Genomic DNA, 25567 nt, shown 5'->3' with positions numbered 1-25567 from the left:
CCTTCTGTCTGGACTTGGGACCAGGGATAAGCCAGTCCCGGGGTTCTGCAGACATGGCTGCCCAGGAGCCGAGGCCCCCCCCCACACCCTCGAAGGCCCTGTGGTTCCGCTCAGCTAGTGCCAAGCAGGCAAAAATGAGACCAAAAAATTAAGACAACTTTCTTGGTGGTTTTTTTGTCTTGTTGTGGTTTTTTTTGTTTTGTTTTTTAGGTTTTCTTTCTGTCTGTGTGGGGCCTGAACTCAGGGGCTGGGCACTGTCCCTGACCTGTTTGGCTCAAGGCTAACTAACACTCCACCATTTTGAGCCACGGCTCCATTTCCAGCTTCCTGTTGGTTTATTGGAAATTAAAAGTCTCGCAGACTTTTCCCCAGGCTGACTTCAAACATGATCCTCAGCTCTCAACCTCCTGACATTTTTTTTTTTTGCAGTCCCGGGGCTTGGACTCAGGGCCTGAGCACTGTCCCTGGCTTCCTTTTTGCTCAAGGCTAGCACTCTGCCACTTGAGCCACAACGCCACTTCTGGCCGTTTTCTGTATATGTGGTGCTGGGGAATCGAACCTAGGGCCTCATGTATATGAGGCGAGCTCTCTACCACGAGGCCGTATTCCCAGCCCTGACATTTATTTATTTATTTACTTACTTACTTATTCACTTGTTTATTCATTCATTCATTTGCTTGCGTTCCACGGTTCATGAAGGCTGATTGAGCTTTGTCTCGTTTCGTTTTGCCTTAGTCTTGTAAACCGTTTCCTTAAAGATGTTGATTGGATGTGCGGCTCCAGCGGTAAATCACTTGTGTAGCAAGAGGGGGCCCTGAGTTCAGACCCCTGAGTCCTCTGATGTCGGCACCCATGCCTAGCGGTGCCACCAAGGAGAGAGTGGAACCCCCGGAGCCTGCCGAAGCCTGGCAAGCCTCCAATCCCATGCCCCTTCCCACCGACAGAACTAAGACGGGCAGCCTTCAGCTCTGAAAGCCCTTCCAGGTCAGCCCCTGACCCCGACCTCTCGCCTTTCAGCCGAGGCTTGGCAAGAACTCGGAGCCGCCCTGTGAGCTGCAGTGTAGACCGAAACGAGCGCCGACTTTAATTTGATTCTCTTCTCTGTAACAAGCAGCGTTCACATTACAGACAAATTGCCCAGAAACTCCCGTTTACTACGGCGTCTTCTGCACGTCCCAGGCCTCGAAGCGAGAAAGTGCCGCACAGCACGCGTGTTTATTTTAAATGAAGTGTCAGGAGTAGACACGGGGGGTCTGGCCACTCGGTGGTCCGAGGAGCTGAGGTGACAAAAGGGCTCAAGAGCCAGGGAGTGGCGCGGCCGGCCGTGGGGGGGGGGGGGGGGGCGGCATTTGTCCCTTGTGTGTCGGGAGGACGCGCGCGGCACCGGCGGGCGGCGTGACGCTCTCGGTCGGATCGCGTGCGTGCGCGGGGCGCCGGCGTCGGCTCTGAGAAGGCCTTGAAGGGCGGGGGGGGGCTGCCTGTGCCCCCTGAGGAGCGACAGCGGCAAGGAGGGCACGGGGGGCCCGGGCACCCCTCCGCGGGGTGTCTGGGGAAGGGGCCCCAAGGAAAATAAACGCGTAGAGAAACGTAAGTTGTCCTGTGAAGACAGAAAGACCATAACTGGGTGCTGAGGGCTCTGTGCGTGTGCACACGTGCACACACGCGTGTGTGTGTATATACGCACACACGCATGCGCACCCAGGTGCTACAATGGGAACACAGGCCCTGGTGCTCGCACCTTGTTTGCTCACAGCCGGTGCTCTACCGCTTGAGACAGGTCCCCAGACCATCTTTTTGCCAGTTTCGTCGGACATGAAGCCTCACAGACTTTTCCGCCCAGGCTGGCTCTGAACCGGGATCCTCTGAACCTCCGCCTGTCGAGTCGCTAGGATGACAGGCGTGAGCCACGAGCGGGCACCTGGCTACCGGATGACTTTTTAAAGAAGAAAAACAGTGAGCCATGGGCCCCAGGCCCCCCCAGCTTTACCTGGAGAGGAGACGCAGGCAGCCTGGCCTGCTCCCCCCACCACCACCCCCTCCCCAGGCTGCTTCCAGAGCCTTCTGAGCCCAGGCCTAAGCATTTGGCTGGGCCTGACGACTCTGTCGTCGCCGGAACGTGTCCGCCGCGCAGCAAAACCGTAGCGCTGCAAGACACAAATAAATAAATGACAGAGGGAAAAACAAAGACCGCCGCGCGCTCGCCGATGGGAAGAGGCTGGATTCTCTCACCCCATTCTTCATTTATATTCTACACTGCGTTGAGTAATGAGGGAATGGAACACGGTCCATTTAAAATTGTCATGATTTCAAATCTGTTGAAACACCACACATCACGCCTGGATTTGCTGTGAACTCGTTACCTGGTAAAGAGGCGGGGGGGGGGGGGGGGAGGGGGGGGAAGGCGGCCTGGGCCGCGTTCCCCTGAAAGAGAGGAGACACCGGGCGCGTTCGCGGAGTGTCGCCGCCTGCCACGCGGGCCACGGATCTCCGCCTCCAGCTTCGCGTGGGCCTCTCTGGTCCGCGAGGGTCTTGGATCTGCCTCTGCCTTCCTCTAAGAACACGTGGGTTGCCATTGAGTGCACCCCCAAGCAGCTCAGGACCCCAAAGCGATCCCCCCCCATCTCCAGACCCGGAGCCCGCTCGCAAAGCCCCCACCCCCGACGGCGACACGCCCCGGGGCCGGAGGAGGGCGCGGAGGCTGGAGTGGCCGCGGCTACAGCGCGCTGCCCTGGAGACCACCGGCCCCGCCGCTGGGGAACCGGGCCGGCCGCCTCCAAGGGCCCCCCCACCCAGACGACGGCAGTGCTCCCAGTCAGAGACACGGGGGCCGCGATCGGCCGGGGCCGCCCCCTCCCCCACCCCCCCCTCCCCAGCAAGGCTGCTATCGCGGACGCACACGTCGTCCTGTGCGCCCAGCCCCCGGCGCTGGGCCCAGCCCCACGCGTGCCCGCGTGCCATCCGAGCGCCGCTCCGCGCCGCAGGTGCCGGGCCGCGGCTGGGAACAAACACGGCGGACGTGGCGTCCCAGAGCCCACCCGCTGCCATCTCCCGGCCTGCCTTCCCGCTTGCTTGCTGCGCGTCCCCCTCCACCTTCCTTCCTGGCGTGGTTGTTCTCCTTGAGGGCCAGGGCGGGAGGGGGGGGGAGGGGGAGGGTCTCCAGGCACCGTGTGCCCCCCCGTCCCTCCCACCCGAAGGTGGGCCGAGCACATGGAGGTGTCAGGCAAGCACGGCTGGACTTGGCCTCGGTGAGGACCAGGTGACCCACAGGGCCTCCCCCCCTCCCCGCGCACCCCCCCCCCGGCCCCCGCCCAGGAGGCCGTCCCTCCTCCAATCCCAACACCAGCTTTTGCTTGGGTTTTCTTCAGGTATTCCCTGTACAAGGACCCAGCAGGCTGGCTGAATATCAACCCCATCAACGGGACTGTGGACACCACGGCCGCGCTGGACCGGGAGTCCCCCTTCGTCCACAACAGCGTCTACACCGCCCTCTTCCTGGCCACCGACAGCGGTGAGTGCTCCCGGGACGCCCATCCAGGCGCCGGGCCGGTCTCGGGGTGCCTGGGGCTCGGGCGTCTGGGCGTGGAGGCAGGAGGGAGGCCGCTGCTCCCGCCTGCTTGTGCGGCAGGGGGTGGGGGGGGGAGGGCCTCGACGTGTCTGAGTCCAAGGGGACCCTGGGCTTTTGCTTTTTAAAGCATCTATATGCGTAGAGAGACTTCTCAGCTGAGGAAGCCATGAGGCTGGGACTGTAGAAGAAGAGCACAGTTGCCGACGCACAAGTGAAATGCGCGTGCAGTTATTGATCGAAACAACCAGCTAGAAACATGGCGCGCTGAGGTTTTTGCCAGGAGTGCAGTGGCCAGTCAGGTGACGCGTTCTGTGGGTGTGTCATGTACACACACACACACACACACACACACACACGCACGGAGAACGCAGTCACAGCTTGAAGGCGGGGGATTTGGTTGGCTTTCTTAAAGTCAGGCCGTGAGAGTCTCATTTTCCAAGTCTGGGGGCTTAGCTCGGTGATAGAGCCTGTACTTAACATGGGCCCCTCGATTCATTCCCACACAAAGGAGGAGGAGGAAGAGGAGGAGGAGGAGGAGGGAGAAGAGGAGGTAGAGGGAAGAGGAAGAGGGGAATGTTCCTCTACAAGCCTTCATTTCCCTACCTTCGGCTCCTTCCATCCTTAGCACCGTTCTTTCCCTTCTGGTTTCCATTCTGGCCTAGCTCCAGTCATCTAGCCTGCGGTTCCATCCAGTCCAGGCAGGCGCTGGGGCCGCTGGTGGCTCAGGGCTTTGCTGAAGGGGGGCCAGGCTGCTTGCTCCGCGGACGGAGCCGGTGGCAGGACAGCCTGGACGCTGTTATTCACGCCGGGCCTCACTCCATGCTTGTTGTGAGAAGCGAGGAGGTGAGAGGCCTCCCCTGCCCCCCCCCCGCACCCCCAGACCTCTGTCACAAGCCATATTAACTATGATCCACCCCAGTGGGGGCTCTGGAACTGAGAATAATCCTTCCGAGACTCAAAGAAAGCTCAGCCTGCAATGGGCTTGCTATCCAACTCTCCTAATACTAATATCAGATAAAGACATCCCAAAACCCGTGTCACAGATGTTTCGAGGAGCAAAGTGTCCCTCAAGATGCATGTACAAGGCAGGCTGGCACTAATTAATATTCAGAACCATCGTGAGGAATGATCATCTAGAACAAAGCCCCAAAGACTGAGAGCAAAAAGAACATGAACTTGAAAGACTTCATAAATCAGAGTAACTCAGCTTGGGAAGCTTGTTTTCCTTATTCTCTGAGAACCTCCATTGTGTTGAACCAGGAAAAGACAACGCTTTGTCTGTTAGATCCAAGTTAATCACAGCAACTGGTGTCTCCGCTTCCACAGGAGCGCTTGTTTTTACTAATTTTATACAAACTCTGTAATTTTGAGGGAATGGAAATCAGTATGGACTTTTTTTTCGTCATTTAACATCAGAGAACCTAAAGCTCTCGTGCTGATTGGGTTTTTTTTTTTTCCAAACAAGGAATCCCTTGGGAATCTGTGCCAAATTATGGTGATAAAAGGAAAGGGCGAGGGCTGGGAATATGGCCTAGTGGCAAGAGCGCTTGCCTCCTACACATGAAGCTCTGGGTTCGATTCCCCAGCACCACATATATGGAAAACGGCCAGAAGTGGTACTGTGGCTCAGGTGGCAGAGTGCTAGCCTTGAGCAGGAAGAAGCCAGGGACAGTGCTCAGGCCCTGAGTCCAAGCCCCAGGACTGGCCAAAAAAAAAAGGAAAGGGCGAGCGGCAGGCGTGGCCCAGGGAGGGGCTTTAAGCACATGGCTCCGCCCCCGCCCCTGTGGACCCTGGGAAGGCTCGGGGGTCTCAGGGGAGACAGGAACCCACCGGAGGCAGCAGGCGTCCTCACATTCACACTCACAAATCTCATGGAAGACACTGGAAGCACGAGGAGTTGGGGGGTGGCCGCGGGACTGGCCACCTCCGAACGGCGGGGCCGGGCCCGCGGGGGCGTCTCGGGACCGAGATCCTCACGGCTCACCAACCGCGCGCCTGGCAGCGAGTGTAGACGGCAAGTTAGTTGGCGGAGTCATGTTACACCTGCATCCGCCTGGGCCCCGTAGTCCCTGAGCGCCCGGGCAAGATAGGCCCTCGTCCTGTCCAACTCCAGGGAGAGGAAACGCCCCCGTGCATGACACACACGCGCACACACACACACACACACACGCACACGCACGCACGCACACATCATCTGCAGCCTCTCAGCAGGGCTCCCAGGCGCGGGCGGCTCACGCCTGTCATCCTAGCTGCTCGAGAGCCTGAGGCCTGAGGATCAAGACTTGAAGCCAGGCATCCAAACCTAGGTGCGCCACCATCTGAACCACGCCTCCCACTCTGCTTTTTGCTGGAGATGAAGTCTCGCAGGCACTCCTGCCTGGTTTAGCTTGGAGCCACCGTGGCCCAGACCGCAGCCCCCCAGGAGCGAGGCTGACAGCCAGCAGCGCCCGGCCCGTTCTCAATCGTAAGGAGCCATAAATGAGTATCCTTCCGTCCAGCTGGGACGGGTTTGTCGTGCTAACTCAGAACTGGCTGTAGGGCCCAGGGAGTGCGTGAGCGAGGCCTTCACTCCCGCAGATGACCACGCTGGGACCCCCCCCCGCGTGGGCAGGCAAGCGCACGGCTCCTTGGAGATGGAAACGGCCCTTTGCCTTCCGTGGGGCGTGTTTTCTCCTGTGACACCACCTCCAGCAGCAGAGGGGTGCCGCCCCGGCTCAAGAGGGGGGAAAGCCAGAGCGCGGTCCGGGAACAGCCAAGCTGGAGAGCCAGCGTGCGGGAATGCAGTCAAGGCCGTCCCTCGCTCCGGGCGTGCTGGCCCTGGGTCCTTAGCACGGGGCACACCCGGGGGCGCTGTGCCTGCTCCGGCCATCTCCCCGGGGTGAATGCTGGTCTGGCTGAAGCTGTCCAGGTGAGGGCTGTGGGAGCCCCCAGGAAGAGCCGGCGGGCCAGGACACGCTCAGAGCTGCCCCCCCCCACCCCCACGTGCCACCGCTGCCTGCTCGCCTGCCCCGTCTGCCCCTCCCCCACCCCTCCTCCTCCTCCATCAGAAACAGGACAGGTTGGGTGATCAGGATGACTGCTGGTCACCAGTAGGGGCTCGGCTCTGCCTGGATCCCTAATAACCCCTGGAACACGTCCACCCTGATGCCCACACCCCACACCAGCCCTCCACAGACAGTGCAAGAAGCCAGGGTGAGTCCCTGCTGGCTCTTCCCGACACTCAGTCATAGCAGCCGGAGCCGAGGTGACAGGTGCCATCTTCCCTGGGCTCCTGGACACTCAGCAGGCCGAGGTCTGGAGGGTCACAGTTTGAAGCCAGTGTGAGGGGGTGAAAGTCTGATAGACTCCCTCTCCAACTAGCCAGCAAGAAGTTGGACTGGATGCATGGTTCAAGTGGAAGAGCACCCACCAAGCAAGTATGAGACCTTGTGTCCAAACCCCAGTACCAACAACAAAATATTAAAAAAAGAAAAAGAAAAATAGAGAAGGGCTGGAATAAAAAGGAGCCAAAGTCCCACTTGATTCAGCAACATTTTCCCACATAAAATACGTAAGTTTGAGTCTGCCAGTAAAAAATGTGGTATAAGTCACCAAGATTATACACAGGGATGGGACCAGGATAACAGGGATAAAATCAGGGTATACCTAAGATTGTGATTCTCGTGCATGCGTGTGTGTGTGTGTGTGTGTGTGTGTGTGTGTGTGTACCAGTACTGGGGCTCGAACTCGGGGCCTTGTGCTCTCACTTGGCTTCTTCACTCGAGGTTGGTGCTCTACCACTTGAGCCAGCTCCGTTTCCAAGGCCATGATTTTCATAGACTGAGATGCCCCCCGCCCAGTCTGTCTTTCCCCTCTGCCCTGCCTGCAGTTGGTGTCCTGGAATGCCACGGATTCAAAAGCAGCGTGCTGTGCAGAGCACCTTCAGGTTTGCTTAGTTCCGACGATTTACTGAACCCGGCCCCTGAGCTGGGGTTCATGGGGACCGGAACGTCACCAGAGCCGAGTCAGCGGTCTTGCTCTTTCCACGGGTCAACCAAGAGTTGAGTGGCGCTGGGGGGGGGGGGGTGGGGGGGGGAAGGCTGCACGCACCGATTCTGCTTACACGGCGCGGGCCTGGATACAATCAAGCCATTCGTCACGGAGTCCCTAAACACTTCTTATCTCCGCTGTCACGTTAATTGAGGGAGGAAATAATCTGGATTGCAAGCCCAGACATCATTCTTTGTAAAAACGTAAAAACAGCAAAGTATTAATCAGGTCAAAAATACCAGCTACAATTGTGTGCGTGCGTGCGTGTGTGTGGTGCGTGCGTGTGTGTGTGTGTGTGTGTGTGTGTGTGTGTACCCATATTGGGGCACTCAGGGTCTTGCATGCTTACTTAGCTTACTTGATCCAGGCGCACGCTCGCACTCTCTCCCTCCCCCCCTCTCCCTCCCCCCCTCTCTCCTTCTCTGTCTCACCCTCTCTCTCCTTCTCTCTCTCCCTCTCTCTCTCTCCTTCTCTCTCTCTCCCTCTCTCTCTCCCTCTCTCTCTCTTCCTCTCCCTCTTCCTCTCCCTCTCTCTCCCTCTCCCTCTCTCTCTCCCTCTCTCTCTCCCTCTCTCCCTCTCCCTCTCTCTCTTCCTCTCCCTCTCTCCCTCTCTCTCCCTCTCCCTCCCTCCCCTCTCTCCCTCCCTCCCTCCCTCTCCCTGGCTTTCTGCTAGTTAACTGGGGACCAGCGTCTCTCTCACTCTCCTGCCTGGGCTGGTTCTGACCGAGATCTCAGCCTCCCGCGTAGCCTGGATTACAGGCCGGAGCCACCAAGCACTTCGCTGAGCTACAGCTTGGTCACCGAGAGCACAGCCTCTGCCGTCCGGCAGGAGAGAGGCCGTGGTCAGACACCGCCCAGTCCCCAGAATGTGGTCCACAGTCACGAGACTGCAGGCGTGAGCCCTGGGCGCTCTCAGCCTCAGTTTCCCCATCTGAAGATGGAGGCAGATGTCACCAGCCCCACTGGCTTGTTACAAAGAGCAGGTGGTGGATGGAAATCCGCAGACCCTGCAGTGTGTGCATCTAGAATGTTCCCGTGAGCTGCCAGCACTGGGGGGGGCAGGGAACGGGCTGACTTTCTGAACCTGTCGTTCCAAACCCGTCTGCAGGGTTTGCTGCCAGGAATGGGTTTCCAGGGGTAAAGGTCAGCGTCTGAGACAGACGGCGGCCGCCCGGGGGTGATCCGGGCGTTTCCCCAAGGCAGAGGAAGGCCAGAGCCCCCTGTGCAGAATAGGGCGCCGCCTCCATCAGAAAACCCACCAGAAAAACGCCTCCTTCGGCCGTGGCCGCGCGCGGGGGCTGCGTGGGGCTGGACGGCAGCCCTCCCCGAGCCGCCCACCCCTCACGCGTAGCACTGCCGTGCCCAGCGTGGGCCTCGGGAGGCCGTCAGCCAGGCCACCCGCAAGGTGCCGCAGCTCCCGCTGGCTCGGCAGCCTCTCCAGCTCCCCCGGCCCCAAGCTAGCCGCGCCCTCCCTGAGGCCCGGGCCTCGGGGCCAGTCCTCCTCGTCCCGCAGCCCCCAGAGGCCAACCCCTGCCTCGTGGCCCTGGCTGCCCTGACCGGGGGTCCCACCCCTGTCCTGACCTCCTGGCTGCCTGCCTTGCACGCCTGTGCCACCAGCACCCTCTACTCGTCAGGGACAGACAGACAGACAGCCCGCCAGCCCCCCCCCACACACACACTCAGGGCCACCGAGGCCCGGGCGGGGTCATGTCCCGTCCCCCCGGTGCTGGCTCCTTCCTGTCCCTCAGGTACTTAGCAGGCAGGTGGGTGGCTGCCCCCTCCCCCCCAGCCCCTGATCCCCCTCCCCCACCACCGCCTGGACCTCCGAGTTCGATGCTTTCCCAGCCAGGCAGAGCACAAGAGTCCCGGAAAATGACTATTGATTGAAGAAAGCAAATGAATCTGTCATGTTTAAACATGGCCTCCTGATCAATTCTTCCCATTTCTCTACTCCCGCCCCAGCAAAATCAAAACCAAACAAAACCCCAAAAAGTCAAATTAAAGATAAATAAATAAACCAACAGATGGGCCTCAGATGACTGGGTCTCCTGAGAGAATGCGAAGTCCGGGTTATGCGGACAACTGTGTCATTTCCCCACCAAGGGCGACGCCCAGAAACCTGGCGTTACCTGTTGTCAACTTATTTTTCTACCAGGTTATATTTTGTTTGGTTTGCTATTAAATTTTTTTCAACATATATGCTTTCTAAAATGAAATTATCAAGATATCTATTAACAAAGCAATAAAAATGCTTATGCATTAAAAACAATGGGGTCCTAGGCTTAGGAGACACATGAAAATGATTTGCAAGTCGTTAGTATTCTGGGAGGCAGGCTAAACAGAACTCTGGGGATAAACAAAATAATAAGAAGGGGGCCCTCGGGGAGAGGAAGGCCGCTCACTCTCGGCAAAGACACAGGCCAGGCAAACCCTCCGCCCGCTCGGGTAGATCCCAACACTCAGGCCAGTCCTGGAGCTCAGGGAGGGCCTTCCTGTTCCCTCCCTTTTGTTCTGCCTCCTTCCTGTGCTCATCTCTCTCTCTCTCTCTCTCTCTCTCTCTCTCTCTCTCTCTCTCTCTCTCTCTCTCTCTCTCTCTCTCTCTCCCAGTGCTGGTCCTGGAGCCACTTGAGCCACAGCGCCACTTCTGGCTCTTTCTGTGTATGTGGTGCTAAGGAATCAAACCCAGGGCTTCCTGCATGCTAGGCGAGCACGCTACCACTAGGCCACCTTCCCAGCCCAGTCCTTTACTTCTTTATGTCAAGGCTAGAACTCTACCACTTGAGCCACAGCACCTCATCTGGCTTTTTGATAGTTACCTGCAGCTAAGAGCCTCACCGACTCTCCTGCCTGAGCTGAGTTCAAGCCTTGACCTCAAACCTCAGCCTCCTAAGGAGCCAGGAGTGCAGGTTCAAGCCACTGATGCCCAACTGCTGCTTCTTTCTCTCTTCCTCATCTTACTCTTCACACCGGACCCCCCACCCACTGTCTCCTTACACAGAGCCACCCACTCTGGTTGCATGGTTCTGAATTCACTAAAATTCAGTTCATTATAGAGAGGAAGGAAGGAAGGAAGGAAGGAAGGAAGGAAGGAAGGAAGGAAGGAAGGAAGGAAGGAAGGAAGGAAGGAAGGGAGGAGAAAAAAGAACTGAAAGCATTATTTTTAATCCCCATATAACTTTTGGATTTAATATTGTCTTTGTGATTATTATTGCAATTGTGGTTATTGTAAAGAAAATGAAAAATACAGAAAGGTATTATTTTAATGTTAATTGCCTGGAGAGATAATCACCACTTGGGTTTTAATATATTCCTTGCTAATCCTTTCCCAATCACATATACATTGTTTTAAATTAGAATCATCCCACGTTTCCGGCTGTGTCTATTACCCAACAAGGTGCACAGCTTAGACGCATAGTCAAATCATTGCAGAGTAACACAGCCCCGAAGAAAAAGCTCGGCGGCTCTTTGGCTATGTGAAAAGACCGTTTGGTCAAGACTCTGACTCATATAACAATTCCAGGGATGGAAACACACCGAGAAAACCTGGCCCTGCTTCCGACCCCTCCGCTGTCACCCAAGGCAATGCTGCGGGCGGGGCTCAGTGGGTAGAGCACTAGCCAGGGAGCCAAAGCGGCAGGGGACTGAGTTCCTACAGTGCTGAGTTTGAGTCCTGGTCTCAGACAAAAGAAAGAGAGAGAAGAAAGGGAGAAGGAAGGATGCAAGGAAGGGAGGGAAGGAGGGAGAGAGGGAGGGAGGGAGGGAGGGAGGGAGGGAGGGAGGGAGGGAGGGAGGAAGGGAGGGAGGAAGGAAGGAAGGAAGGAAGGAAGGAAGGAAGGAAGGAAGGAAGGAAGGAAGGAAGGAAGGAAGGAAGGCAAGCCAAGCCAGGAGACCCTGTGCAGCCTGGATGTCTCTGAGCACCAGTCCTTGCTCTGCGGGCCTCCCCAGGGGTGGGGGCCTCCACAGGGCGCGGGCCTCCGAGGGGGCACTCAGTCCCTGTCCTCTGGGACCCGCCAGCTGGGCCTCCCTGGTCCTGGGTACGCTGAGGGTGTCGCGTGCCGTCACCACTGAGCAGAGAAACAGCCAGAAAGAAGCCCAACACAATGCGCCCTGGAGGCTGACGCCTGTCACCCCAGAGACTCAGGAGGCTGAGCGCTGAGGATCACGGTTCAAAGCCAGCCCAGGCAGGAAAGCCCATGAGACTCTCACCTCCAATTCACCACCAGAAAAACAGAAGTGGCCCTGTGGGTCAAAGGGGTGGAGTGCTAGCCTTGAGCACAAAAGCTCAGGGACAGCGCCCGGGCCCTGAGTTCAAGCCCCAGGACCACCTCCCCCCCACAAAACAAAGAAGTTTTTTGAGGATATTTAATTCCCACCACGTGAGCCAGAACTCCACTTCTGGCTTTTTGCTGGCTAACTGGAGATAAAAGCCTCATGGCGTTTGCTGCCTGGGCTGACTTTGGAACGTAGTCCTCAGATCTCAGCCTCCTGAGTCACTACTGGATGACTGACGTGAGCCACCAGCGCCCAGCAATCACTGTGTTTTGCATTACAACAGAGGACTTGGGATGTGGTTACCCCACCCGCCGTCAGGGTGTAGAAACAAGAGAAGCTTTTCTCAGGAGGTTTTTTTTGTCTCCTGCCATATTTTCCACTACCCAAGGAACCAAGCTCATTTTGCTGACTTCAGAGAAAGACATCACCAGCTGGCCTGGGAATAACACATGGGAAATTGAAGACAGAAGTATAATTAAGTCCACGAAAGGCCAATTCTTCTGGCCATATTTCAAATGCTCGTAATGTCTTCCCATCCATTCTCCCAAATGACTTCACTTCATAATGTATTTGGGGTGGGGGGAAAAAATACACATAATGGATTCTTCTGAGATATTCAATTAGCTCCATAAAAAGAGAAAAATAATTTTTCAATAAAGAAATCCAGCCAGATGACTAGAGCTGACAGTAGAAAGAAAAAAAACCCAACTTCAAGGCCATTATGCATTTGCTTTGGAGTTCTTGCTCAAATAGATGTTGGTGCCATGCCACTGGTAGACACAGACATCCTGAGATTGGAGGCGTGGCTCAGTCAGCAGAGCTCCAGCCAATGCCCAGAAGCAGCAGGTACGAGTTCGAGGCCCAGTCTCAGACCTTAAAAAAAGGAAAAGAAGCAACCATCCATCTGATGAGATGTAGCAGTCACACACGTTTCCATTGTCCATAGATAGTTATTTGAATGTTTACTCTCCAACCTCCTTTAGCTGTTGATATAAATTTCCTCCAGTCTCTTCTTACTGCGGGGGGGGGGGGGGGTGTCCCCTGCATTCTCTTACACCCATTTCCGCCCTCTGATGGGAACTTATCCAAAAAGACAGCAGCGAGAACATCCTCCTCTGAATCTCCCCTTGAAGCCGTGGGGTTTCCCAGGGCTCGGCCTGTCAGCGTCAAGCAAGCACTCTGAGCTGGGGTACCTGTTCCAAAAGCGCCTCAGCACCCGTGGGGGGTATCCTGGGTAGCTACCGAACAGTGCACTGAAAGTCAAAAGAAACGGCCTGTGTGGGGGTGGGGTGGGGTGTTGGGGTGCGCTCCTACCTTCACTGCTGCAAAAGTCAACCCAGCGTTGGGAACACAGTATAGAACTGTAATCTTACCGCCGCGTCAGATCCCTACCAGGAAAAAGTCGATGTACGTGGTTACAGTTTGTGAGCTGAAAAGACGGCTCTGTCTTCTCTAAGTCAAAGATGAGAAGGCGGGCATGGCTCAGGCGCTTGAGGGGGGAGGATTGCGGGGTACATGCTGAGATGCTGGCTCAGACAGAAGAAGGCAAAACGACCGCCTTGTAAGCCACCGGACCCCATATAGAAATGCAAGCGGGGAGAGCGGGCGCTGGTAGGTCGTGCCTGTAATCCCAGCTACTCAAGAGGCTGAGGCGGAAGGCAGCCGGGGCAGGCGAGTCCATGAAATGCTTATCTCCAATAAACCAGCAAAAAGGAGGGGGAAATGGAGCTGTGGCTCAAGTGGGTGCTAGCCTCGAGCAAAAAGCACATGCTCAGGGGCAGCACCTAGTCCCTGAGTTCAAACCCCAGGACCGGCACTGAAATAAAGCCAGCCACGTGACTATGGCACAAGTGCTGGGTAAAAGCCCCTGTCCTTGCACAGGACACACTGAAGTCTCTCCTGTCCTGCAGGCAACCCCCCGGCCACTGGCACGGGGACCCTGCTGATCACCTTGGAAGACGTGAATGACAACGCCCCGGTCATCTACCCCACCGTGGCAGAAGTCTGCGATGACGCCAAAAACCTCAGTGTGGTCGTGTTGGGAGCATCAGACAAGGATCTCCACCCAAACACAGACCCCTTCAAGTTTGAAATCCAGAAGCAAAGCGTCCCCGACAAGGTCTGGAAGATCTCCAAGATCAACAGTGAGTCTGCCCCAAACCCTCTGCCCGGGCGCTTCCTGCTGCGGGCCGCCTCTCTCTCTGTCTCTGTCCGTCTGTCTGTCTGTCTGTCTCTCTCTCTCTCTCTCTCACATGCGCACACACACACACACACACACCCGCTGCTGAGCTATCCTACATCGTGTGAGGTCCCTACTGTAAAACGCCGACCCGTTTCCTCCAGGCAGCTGAGCGCAATCGGTAGACACGGGGTGTCTTCTTTCGGAGAGGGCGAGGCTCCTGCTCTGCGGCCTGAGCGGAGCGGGCGCTCCCCCTCCTCCTGCCTTCGCTTCCCCGGTGCTGGGATTACAGGCATGCAGCACCATGCATATCTTGGTTCTTTTTTTGTTTTCCTTGATGGTCCTGAGGTCTCGTTGCAGGGCCGCACACTTGCCAGGCAGGTTCTCTGCCACTGAGCCACACCCCCGGCCCTTTTTGTGCCGGAATGTTTTCAGAGGGGTTGGCACTTCCTGCCCAGGGGCCGGCCTGGGCGGGCGTTGGCTAGGATGGAGTGTGCACCCCCACACCCAGCGCCTCCTGCTGAGCTGGAGTCTCACAGACTCGCTACCTAGGATGGCCTGGGCGCGCCGTCTCCCTGAGGACAGCAGCCGTGTGCAGCAGACCCAGCCATCAGCTGAGACGGGGGTCTCGGGGACCTCCCCGCGCAGGCCGGCCTCAAACGAGCATCCTCCCCATCTCAGCCTCCCAAGGAGCCAGCATGACAGGCAGGGCCTGAACACCTCTTCCTCCCCCGTGGAGCTCCTGACACGCCACGCCGCACCCCTGCGTCCGCGTGCTGGGAGCCCGGGACCCGCCCCCCACCCCGCATCCAGCCCCACCACGGCTCTGTGTTCTCCCTCCTCCCTTTTACGTCCCCTTAAGCTACACAGAGTCTTTGTAACTGCCTTGCACAGATCATTCGTTCACTCACACAGAACATTGGACAACCACGCCGGCCTTCAGCCCTCCAGAGCGAGGGCCCCTCTCTTCCTCCCCTCTGGGAGCCATTTCCACGAACCTCCCCCCTGCACGCCGCCCAGGGCCTCCGGGAGACTAAAGCTGGGCCAGGGCCTCCGCCTCCCCGCAGCCGGCCTGAGTCTCCAGGGTGGCCTTAAGGTTCTTTCACCACTGGCATTGTTGGTGTGCTTCCCGGGAGGTATCCTCTCTCACGGATAAAAATGGCAGCCCAGCTGTCTTTCTTTCTCCCAGTCCTTCCACCCGCGCAGGTGGAATTCAGAACCTGACCCAGCCTTTGCCACCTGCCTCAGGAGGAAGGAAGTACCCCTGATCCTCCCACGTTTCCCCCAGGGTTCACCTTGCCTTCTAGAAAGGAAAAGAACAACCACCTCCCATCAGCACCTTAGACCTGCCCCTCGCCCACCTGATCGAGCTCACTCTTCGCCTCAATGGTAGCTTTCAGGGGGGCCAGGGGCTCCCCACTTTATTACATTTAGAAAACTGTATTGTACAGCTGTGCATAGAATTTCCTACTAAAAGCAAAACTCTCGTGCTTATTGTCTCAGCTCTATCTCATATCTCCTTTTGTTAGTGCCTCTCTCTCGTTATTGATTCTATTGGCCTGTTTGTCTAGTTTATTGCTTTTTAAAGAATGAATTCTGTTACACCAATAATTTTTAATTAAAACAGCCCTTCCCCTTGTTCCGGGGGATTGTGTTTTATTTGCTGGTCGGGACGGTCATCATGCTGCTCTTTCTGGATGGAATTTCCTCACCCTGGAGTCCATCCTGGATGTAAAGGAGACGGGGAAACGTCCCTGGAGTTGGCTTGTCACTGCCCAGCACAGTGGTCCTGGCGCGCAGGACTGTTCTGGGGAGTTTATTTGCAAGTTTATCACACTCCTGTTTTTCCTCTTGATTTTACTTGGTAGATGAATGCCTTCTAAACTCAAAAGGTGTTGTTCTCAAGATCTATCGCCAGAAAGAAGCCATTGAAAATTAACTAAATCCTGCCAGATGCCCGTGGCTCACACCTATTATCCTAGCTATGCAGGAGGCTGAGATCTGAGGATTGTGGTTCAAAGCCAGCCTGGGCAGTAAAGTCAGTGGGACTCTTATCTGCAATTAACCACCAAAAAAAAAAAAAAAAAAAAAAAAAAAAAAAAAAAGAGGAAAAAGGCCAGAAATGGAGCTGTGGCTCAAGTAGTATAGTACTAGCCTTGAGCAAAAAAGCAGAGACAGCACACAGGCCCTCTGCCTTCAAGCCCCAGGTCCAACTCCAACACACACACACACACACACACACACACACACACACACACACACACACACACACAGGCCCTTGGTCATCTGAATGGTTAAAGAACCCAAGGCCAAAGGGGGCAGCTAAAGTGGAGCGGCCACCTCTACCCCAGCAGCCTGAGTGACAGCAGGTACTGCCGCCCGCACACAGCACCCGTGGGAGCAGGGAGCAGAGGGGAGCTTAGAGGGACAGCCTCTGTGTTGAGGCTTCTCACCCTGACTGCGACGGGCGACGGACAGGCAGAAACCCGGCACGCACAGCCGTCTCCATGACAACCAGGGGTCCCGCAGAGCTTCCGAGCACAGGGACTTCCGCCTCCGCTCTGGCCGCTGCCCCTGCACTGGGGAGGCTGAGATGGGAGGATCTTATGTTTGAGGCTGAATGGTAAGTTGGAGACCTGGTTGGGAATATACAGTGAGACCCTGTACAGAAGTAAAATAAAAGAAAGAGACGGTCGTGGGGAAGATCTTGGTAGTTAATAATCTCCACAACAGGGGACCCCTGGACGGCCACTGTCAGCACTGAGCCGTGGAGGCTGTGACAGAGCAAGTCCCCACCTTGCCACTGACCCCGAAGCTGCCACCAGCTCCGCGTGGCCATCGGGAGCATGGCTACCGCCACCAAGGGGCTGAGGTGGTGTTTTCACTCGACGCTCATGCTCTCAGAATCACACATGAAGACGCGGGGCCTGCGGTGGGCCAGGGACGTCTCCTCTCCTCTCCTCCCCTCCCCTCCCCCCTTCCCTCCCCTCCCCTCCCCTCTCTCACGAGGGTCTCCTTGCCTTCCAGGTACACACGCCCTGGTGAGCCTTCTTCAGAACCTGAACAAAGCAAACTACAACCTGCCCATCATGGTGACGGACTCCGGGAAGCCCCCCCTGACCAACGTCGCCGAGCTCAGGGTGCACGTGTGCTCCTGTAAGAACTCCAAAGTGGACTGCAACGCCGCCGGCACCCCGCGCCTCGGCCTCTCCTCGCTCCTGCTCCTCCTGCTCCTCAGCGGGGCCGGTAAGTGGCTCACGCGCGTGTGAGCGCCAGCGTGACCTTCGCCCCACCTATCTTCCCAAGAAAGTGTGTCCTAGAGCACCATCCGTGTCCAGTGTCTGTCCGTATGATAGAGAATCTAACATGTCAACAAAAACCATGCAAACCACGCTCACAGGCACGAGGATCGTGCTGCCCGCTAGGCTCTTGGCGCTTCTGCAAAGCAGTTGACAAGAAAAATGTCTCTCCGTGCCACTGAACTTGACCTACTAGAAATGTGCCCCGATTCTCTGCACCGTGCAGAGTACTCTCTTACAAGGGCACATTAGATACCGCATCTCTGTAAAAATAGGAAATACACATTAATGGCCAGATGTGGTAGCACCTGTCTAGAGTCCCACATTCAGGAGAAGCGGGAATGGGAGGGTGGCAACCGGAGACTCTCCCCCGCCGAACCCAGGTGACCTCAGCTGAAAAATAACCACGGCACAGAGGGGCGGAGGGCTGGCAAAGCACCCGCCTGGCCGACTCGGGGACCTGAGTTCAAACCTCAGTGCCCAAAAGGACGTGCATCCTTTCAGTTCACACCTTTGAGCAGCAGTAAGGACTGCAGTGAAACATGACTTTCCTTTTATTAGCATGTGTTAGCTCTGCGAAGGAGATCCCACTGTGACATTTCCACGCAGGTACGCAGTGTATTCAATCATCCCTCCCCCATCGCTTCCCTCCCCCCCCCATCTCCTTAAAACAATTTCAACAGGCAGGAAACAGGATTTTAAACAAATGAATTACTGTGATGAGTTACATAAATGTGAGCATAAACGGAACTTGTCAAACATTTTGTTATTTGTGGCATGTTTGGCCAGTTTTAATCTTAGCAATTATTCACATTTGCTGCTGGCATCCAAAAGCTTTGGGGCCTTGGTGTTTGCCTTTGGGGAAGTAGCTAGAAGAGCCTGGGAAACTGAGAAAGGGGAGGGTGGGGCGGGGAGGGGAGGGGAGGGGAAGGGAGAGAAGAGGGGAAGGGAGGAGAGGCGAGGGGAGGGAGTTGCAACAATGAGCTGGATCCGTGGGTTGGCAGGAATCACCCATTTCAATGTGGGACAGTCACAGTGTATACAACTCCATGCCGTGTAGGAAGACAGAATGTCTCAAGGCGAAAGCAAAGTAGAAGGGGGTGAATTTGATCAGAGGAAATGACGTGGCCAGACCCGGTGGCTTGGCTCTGTAATGTGCACCGACCAGACCTGTAATCCTGGCTACGCGGAAGGCTAAGATCTGAGGGTCGCGGTTCAGAGCCAGCTGGGGCAGAAACGTCCACGAGACTCTTACCTGCAGTGAACCCGCAAAAAGCCAGAAATGGAGCTGTGGCTTAAGTGGTAGAGCACCAACCTGGAGCAAACAAGCTAAGCAAGAGCCCCCAGGCCCTGCGTTCAAGCTCCAGTACTGGCACGCGTGTGTGCGTGCACACACGCACACACTAATAATAGGAAATCAAACCAAGGGCACTGAGAGGATTGCAAAGCGTAGCCGAGGCCACTGCTCCTGAGCTTGCCGTGGAGTCGTCGCGGGAGAGGCGCGGCTTTGGCCTCCCGCTGCGGGCAGAGGCGGAGCCCAGAAGGGGGCGTCGCTGGGAGAAGGGGCGCCTTCCGCCTACACGCGGCCGCCGCGGCCCCTGAGGTCCTCCCGCGACCCCTCCCCCACCCGCCCGCCGCCCTCGGGGGCGGCCGCATCGACCCGACACCCCAAGCTGGCCGGCGACGGGCTTCCGACCCAGGGCTGCGCGCCGCTTCCGGAGGTTTCCGCCGAGCCCCGAGGGTCTTTCTCTCCCCCCGGCCGAGCTGCTCCCTCGGGAACGACGGGCGAGGTCTGGAAACGTGGGGGCGGCGGCTGCTGCCATGCGGAGAGGACGTGACGAGTGACACCCGGTGGGCAGAGCGCGCGGCTGCGGCCGGGCCGGGCCTCCTCCCCACGCCACGCCACGCCACGCCACGCCACGCGGGGGCCTGGAGGCCTTGCACGCCCGGGGGAGCCAGGGCTCGAGCGCCGCCGCCAGCACGGCCTTCCCCGCACGCCTCCCCGCACGGCCCCCCTGCAACCGGGCTGCAAGCGGGGCGCGGGGCGGCCGTGAAGGAAGTCCCCTCCCCGCTGCCCTGCTCCCCCCGGGGCGGGCCACTGGAGGCACCGCGTGGGGACGGGGGAGGGGGGGCGTCCACGCAGCGGCAGGAAGGGCTTCATCGGAAACTGGATCTGGGCCTCCCAGCCCAGCCGCTGCTCTCGCGGGAGGACACAGCCGAGGGGAGAGGCCCCCAGGGGAGAGCCCCCCCACCCCCACCCCCACCCCGCTCCGGCCCTCAAGGGGGCGCCGCGCGCGGGGGCCGGGATCCTCTCCACTTGAATGGCGGGGCCACCACGCCTCCCAGTGTCTGGTTTCTTCTGGAAGCACAGTGCCACCCAGTGCCGTGGCTTAGTAATGGCTCCAGGTCCTAGTCCCTGGAACCCCTGAAATGTTCACCCTCAAAACAGCCTTTGCAGAAGTGACGGAGATTGGGGGGCGGGAGGGGGGCCCACTGGGTTAGCCAGTGAGCCAGATACCTTCCTTCCTAAAGTCCTGAAGTGAGGACGGGGCGGGGGGGGGGCACCCCGCTTCTAAGGGTGTGTGATGCCAGAGGTCAGGAGAAGACGCTGCCCCCTCCGCCGGCTTCGACGACGAGGAAGCGGCCACTCGGGCTCACGTGGCGGCCTGCTAGCTGCGGACAGGAAAGCTGGGCGACAGCACAAAGCCTGACGTCAAGCTCCAGTACTGCTCCAAAAAGGAAAAACACCGAAGAAGGAAGCATGAGAAGAACAGCGCCCCGTCAGCACCCGGATTTTAACTCCGGAAGCCTCACTGGGGACTTACGACATCTGGAACTTTAAAAACTACAGAATTCATCTGCCATATTCGAAGAACCACCAATGGGTCTCTCACACTGTAACCACAGAAGATAAGTACAGATGCTAGACAGCCAGACAGATGACAGAGACAGACAGATGGTAGGTAGGTAGCCAACAGATTAGATACTACATAGATAGATAGATCCACAGATTAGATAGATGAGAGATTAGACAGACCAATAGATTGGGTAAGTGGATGGTATAAATGTTAGAGAGAGGTTATAGAATAGATGACAAACGTGCGTATAGGACAGTCATTGGCCCCTAAGCTACAAAGTCAGCTTGTTCATAATTTAGCACACCTGTGCTAGTGCACATGACATAGCCGCTGTTAATCTCAAAGGAGACATTTGACATTGATACCAATTTCAGAGGCATCCAGTTTGGGGCTCCTCTGTTTGGTGCTCAGGACTGAACCTAGTCTTCTTACCAGGAAGCTCCGCCCCAGCCCCAAGTCCAGCTCCCAAAGACACAAGGCAGCAGGGTTACTGTGCCTTCAAATGTCACACTAGGAGCGTGACACCAAGGGCGTGTGTGTGTGTGTGTGTGTGTGTTACAGCCTGTCCACCATCCCTCGGTGTGCAGCGGAAATGTTTTGAATTGACTTGTTATATTCCCAATCTAACTCTGAGCCTTCTCCATTCAGATCTGTGAGAACTCCTGACATCGGAAGCTTGACTCCCAAGTTTCCATAGCAACAGGAAAAAGAAAGAAAGAAAAAAGTCTATCCAAATCTGAAGGTTGCCGTTTACAGCTATTGAACTTCACAACTAGGCCTCAATCGCTCCGCATTTTCATTTCCTTTATCATTTCACTCAGTTCAGACTTCATCAAGGTTTTGACAGCATCTTCCTTCCTCCTCCTCTTCATGGAATCCTCCGCCCTTCCCCCTGAATGGTTAAGGATCATGACTGGGAACTCGACCTTCCGGGAGCAGGAACAATGACTACTTCTTCTCACGTGCTGCCATGTTGCTAGCCAGTGCTCCATTCACGCAGCTGTGTCTGTGGGTTCGTATTTGTATATGTATGAGTATCTGTATGTGTATATACACGGTATTTATAGAGAGAGACTGTTCAGGAGAAGCCTGGTTCTGAAAGGTTAGATGGGGGGGGGGGCCGGGTGACGTCAGCCAGGCCCCCTCCGGCCCCTCACCGAAACACGCAACACCGGGACAGAGCGGTCGCCTTCGCTCGCACTGACCTGCCAGCCCGGCAGGTCCACGGATGGGGAAGGCAGGAAAGGAAGTCCCTTCTCTTGTGTATGAGGACTGCCACCAGTTCCCACTGCCACCAAACGCCGTGACCCCGAGCCCGGGTGACGAGGTGCAGAGCAGGAAACCTTGCCATCAGAGCTAAGAAAAGGGCTGAAATCTCTCACGGCACCCCGAACCCACCTTCCCCCAGTGCTTCTGGCCCGTGGGTGCCGGGGGAGGGTCCCTCCCGCCTCGGTGGACGTGCGCTGACACGCGCCATCGTGGAGAGTCGCACGCGCACACCGAGAGCCCAGCGGGCACCATCGTGTATACACATATAGACCCACATGTATAGACCTTGTACACACCCACACCGTTTGTTTCATATATACAGGCATAAAATAGAGTAAATACAGGTAGTTTTAAAAAGTACCCTTTTGTGTGACTCAACCACCGTCGTTCTTCGCAAACCTGAGAATAAACGATGTTCGTGGTGTATAAAAAGTAATTGGCTTGTATTCTGTGAGCACATAATGGAAACCGGAAAGTCAGTGCTTGCGCCAAGATTCTCTTCTCCTTGATGAACTGTAAATGAACCGTCCAAGCTCACACCAAATTTTTCTATCGAATGAAACTAGTGACAGCCTGTGGCTTTTTAATAGAGCTTGCCACAAACTAGGGTAAGGTAAGTGTCTTAGCATATTTTAATGCAGTTGCTTACTAAAGTTTTAACCACACACGTGTGCACACACACGTGCACGCACACGCTTCCTTATGCAATCTATGTTTGCCCCGTGCTTTTCAGTTATCCTTCCGTAGCAAGTAGAAGTCACCTGTCGTCTTTGTTGTAGTGGAATTATACAGCTAGAGTTTCACATATTGTATTTGTTTCAATAGTAAATCTTTTTGGAAAATATAGAATGCAGAGGTTTGTTTTTCCATTCAAATAAATGGGTATCGGTGGTTAAGACTGCTGGGCAGTAGCTTTCCTCTGGTGTCTGTGTTGGTCTCGCGAGTTCACAGCTTTGGCTCCTGGGGGTCCCCAGCTCTGCTCTGCGGGGGGAACGGGTCTGCTCGGCAGATCCGCCGGCTCGCGCGGGGGCACCGGCCCCCCCTCTGCCCAGTGACCGGCGCCGTGCTCTCGGATCCGGACGGCGAGGGCCGGCCTCCGCGTGGCCTCCGCGTGGCCCCCGCGTGGCCTCCGCGTGCGGGCCATGCCCAGGACTGGCAGCACCGACGGACGCACAGGAGGTCCTCACGTGCGCACCCCATGCATCGCACCTCCCTCCCCCTCCCCCCCACCCCCTGGGTGCCAGGTGGAGGGCGGCCTGCTCTCCAGGTGGAGGGGCACCGGGAAACGCGGGCGCTGGATGGCCGCCCGCTGAAGGGCACAGGCGGGAGCCCTCCTTCCCCTCCCCCCAGCCGGCAGGGCGTTACCCACGCCTGCACGACCCGCCCCGCACCCGGTGCCCCGCACCTGGGGGCCCAGTTACTTGGGGGACACGGGCAGGAGGATGAAGGTTGGAGGCTTCAATGACCGAGGGCAGGGTGGCTAGCAAGCACAGGGCCCGAGTTCAAGCTCGGGTATGAGTGCGTGCGCGCGCACACACACACACACGCACACGCACACGCACACGCACACACACACACACACGCACACACAGCCACCCGCGCTGACGAGACGTCGCCGTGGCCCAGCCTCTGCTCAGGGAGCGTGGGTTGGGAAGCGCGCGCCTCCTGTGTGGATGACGTTGCCGGCAATGCCGATGTTCTCTGCGAATGGAGGCCGCCTGCTCCGGGCCCGACGGCAGGACCCCCAGCTCCAGGCACCGAGGAGACATCTCCTCCAGAGCACGGGCCCGGACATTCCCATAGCTCACCCCAGATTCCCAAAATGCCACGTAAAACGGGCCACCAGAATAATCAGCCCATAGCAGACTTTCCGAGTAGGGCGGCCTGCAGATGAGTCCACACAGCTGCATCCAGCCCATCTTACAGGACAACACGCAACACACGGATAGCTGGCCGGTCTGGTTTCCCATTGTGTCTACCGTGGCGCCATCTAGAAGATTCTGAGGAAAGGATCCTCAGGTACCATGTTGGAGCCCGGGGGACCATTCATAACGATCACGGTTGACACTTGCTGCTTGCTCACTGGACGCCCTCAACAGAGGAAAGCTGTTACACGCGTTTCTTCGTTGAATCCGGACAACAGCAACAGAAGCAGCATCTCCTCTTGTCCACACTGGGGAGAGGGAAGAGGAGTCCAGCACTGCCCAGGTAAGTGGCCAGCAGAAGGAGACACCGCTTTGGCACAGGACTCATGCTCTTCCCACAGCAGCCCAGTGCCACTCTGGACCCAGGGGCAAACCCGGCCAAGGCCTGCTTCAGACCACAATGCCCTGGGCTAGAGCCTCAGTCCCTTTTGCTCTCCATCTAGACCAACTTACTGCTCAGTAGCAGCACTTTCCACTGCTAAGTGCATCCTTCTATTAACCTCCTCCTGATGACAGCCCACTAGCAAGTTCCCGCCACACTTTTCACTCTGAGAGCTGTTGGATAATAGACATGTAGATGATAGATAGGAGATGGATAGGAAGAGGAGTAGATGACTGTAGATAGACTAGATAGGTAGAGTGTACATAGGTAATGGAGATATAGGTAGATGATAGGTGGTACAGAGCACAGACAATAGCTGATAGACAGTAGATATGATATAAATGACAGGTGACAGATCATACTATAGATGATAGATAATAGCAATAAGATCCCTTATGCATGTATTTACTACACTACATGCTATATGTAATGTACGTGTAGCATGCAATTTACACTATTAATGGGACATGAAGATATATGTCACCTCCGTCCCACAGACAGGACACTGAGACTCTCCGAGCTCACCCCATCTTGTACAAGGCCTCGCACCTGCCAAGGGCGTTGTGTGACAATACTCCGGTACTTTCTCTGTTTATTCCAAAAGCTGGCATCAGCTCTTACATCAGGAACAAACTAATGTGTTTATCTCCTCACCGCAGAGCACCCGGGTGCCAGTCGGGGGGGGGGGGGGGGCGGGGTGGCCCGATGGTGATTTCACAAATCTGTAAGGACAGAGTAAACAGCCAAAGAACTCCAGACGTGCGAGGCAGAGCCTGTGTGAATCATTTCCTTCCTCTCTGGGCAGCCTGTCTCCAAGAAACTGCTGGTTTGGGTAAATAAATAGGAAACTGATTCCTTGGCAGCCAGGCATGGAGACACTAATTTGGAAAATTGCCTCAAATGAACATAAAAAGCATAAACTAACTACAAACCCAAAGCAAAGCAATTCAAGACGATCAGATCGGGACACCGCTGGTCAGGCCAGCCTCCCCCCGCCCCTTCCCCCAGCCATTTTCTATTCTTCTGTACACACAGCCTCAAAGCTGTGAGCTCCTCCTGTTACCAGACCCAAGTCAGAGCGTGAAGTGTGCCGGAGCATTCTGCACAGAGTCCGGCAGGGCTCCATCCCACCTGGAGTCCCCACCAGGCGCTGGTACCCCGAGGGTGGTGGCTCTCCATTAACTCTGACACCGCCGGGCAGCTTGCTGTCCCACCTGGCCTGACTCCAGCCCTCTCCCTGCCCTCCTGCCCGCTCCGTACAGAACCAGTCCCCGGCTGGTGCCAGTGGCTCACACTTAGGATCCAGGCTACTTGGGAGGCTGGGAATAAGAGGGTCATTCAGAGGCCATCCCGAGCCGAAAAGCTCATGTGACCCCCTCCCTCCTCGGCAGAACTGGGCGTGGTGGCATTGCACACGCCGACAGGAAGCTTCACGTAGGCTCGCTACAGCCCAGGCATGCGCCCGGGCAGAAACCAAGGCCCAGTCTCTAAAAGAGCTAGTGTAAAGGGGACTGGAGACCAGGCTCAAGCGGTAGAGCACCTGCTTAGCAAGCACAAGGCCCTGAGTTCAAATCCCAGCACTGCCAAAGAAAGAAAAGGGGACAGATGTGTAACATTTGCAGGGATTCTGTGCTGTCCTTGTGAACTGGATCCCGGAGGAGAGGTGACCCAGCGTCGCTGACTCCGCGCAGCCTCGCTGAGCCTCCCCTTGTCAAACCGAGAGGCCACGTAAACAAGGATGAGCACAGGGGTTGCGACTGAGAGTCCAGCTTCCTCCTGCGAAGTTGGGG

General features: G+C 56.7%; 1 protein-coding gene across 1 annotated transcript in view; it reads left to right on the top strand.

Annotated features, from left to right (window-relative positions):
• The window catches only part of Cdh13 (cadherin 13), a 661187-nt gene extending 638806 nt beyond the window's left edge, over window positions 1-22381 (top strand). Inside the window, exons 11-14 of the mRNA XM_048355041.1 lie at window positions 3366-3508; window positions 13776-14009; window positions 17072-17290; window positions 20850-22381. Of these exons, the coding sequence (XP_048210998.1) occupies window positions 3366-3508; window positions 13776-14009; window positions 17072-17290; window positions 20850-20857 (604 nt within the window). The 3' untranslated portion in view covers window positions 20858-22381. The remainder of the gene's footprint in view (window positions 1-3365; window positions 3509-13775; window positions 14010-17071; window positions 17291-20849) is intronic.
• The last annotated feature ends 3186 nt before the right edge of the window (window positions 22382-25567 follow it).

Source organism: Perognathus longimembris, chromosome 10 (assembly GCF_023159225.1).
Source record: "Perognathus longimembris pacificus isolate PPM17 chromosome 10, ASM2315922v1, whole genome shotgun sequence".
Classification (NCBI taxonomy): domain Eukaryota; kingdom Metazoa; phylum Chordata; class Mammalia; order Rodentia; family Heteromyidae; genus Perognathus; species Perognathus longimembris.
The sequence above is the reverse complement of the archived record's forward strand: the minus strand, read 5'-3'. Positions and strand labels throughout refer to the sequence as shown.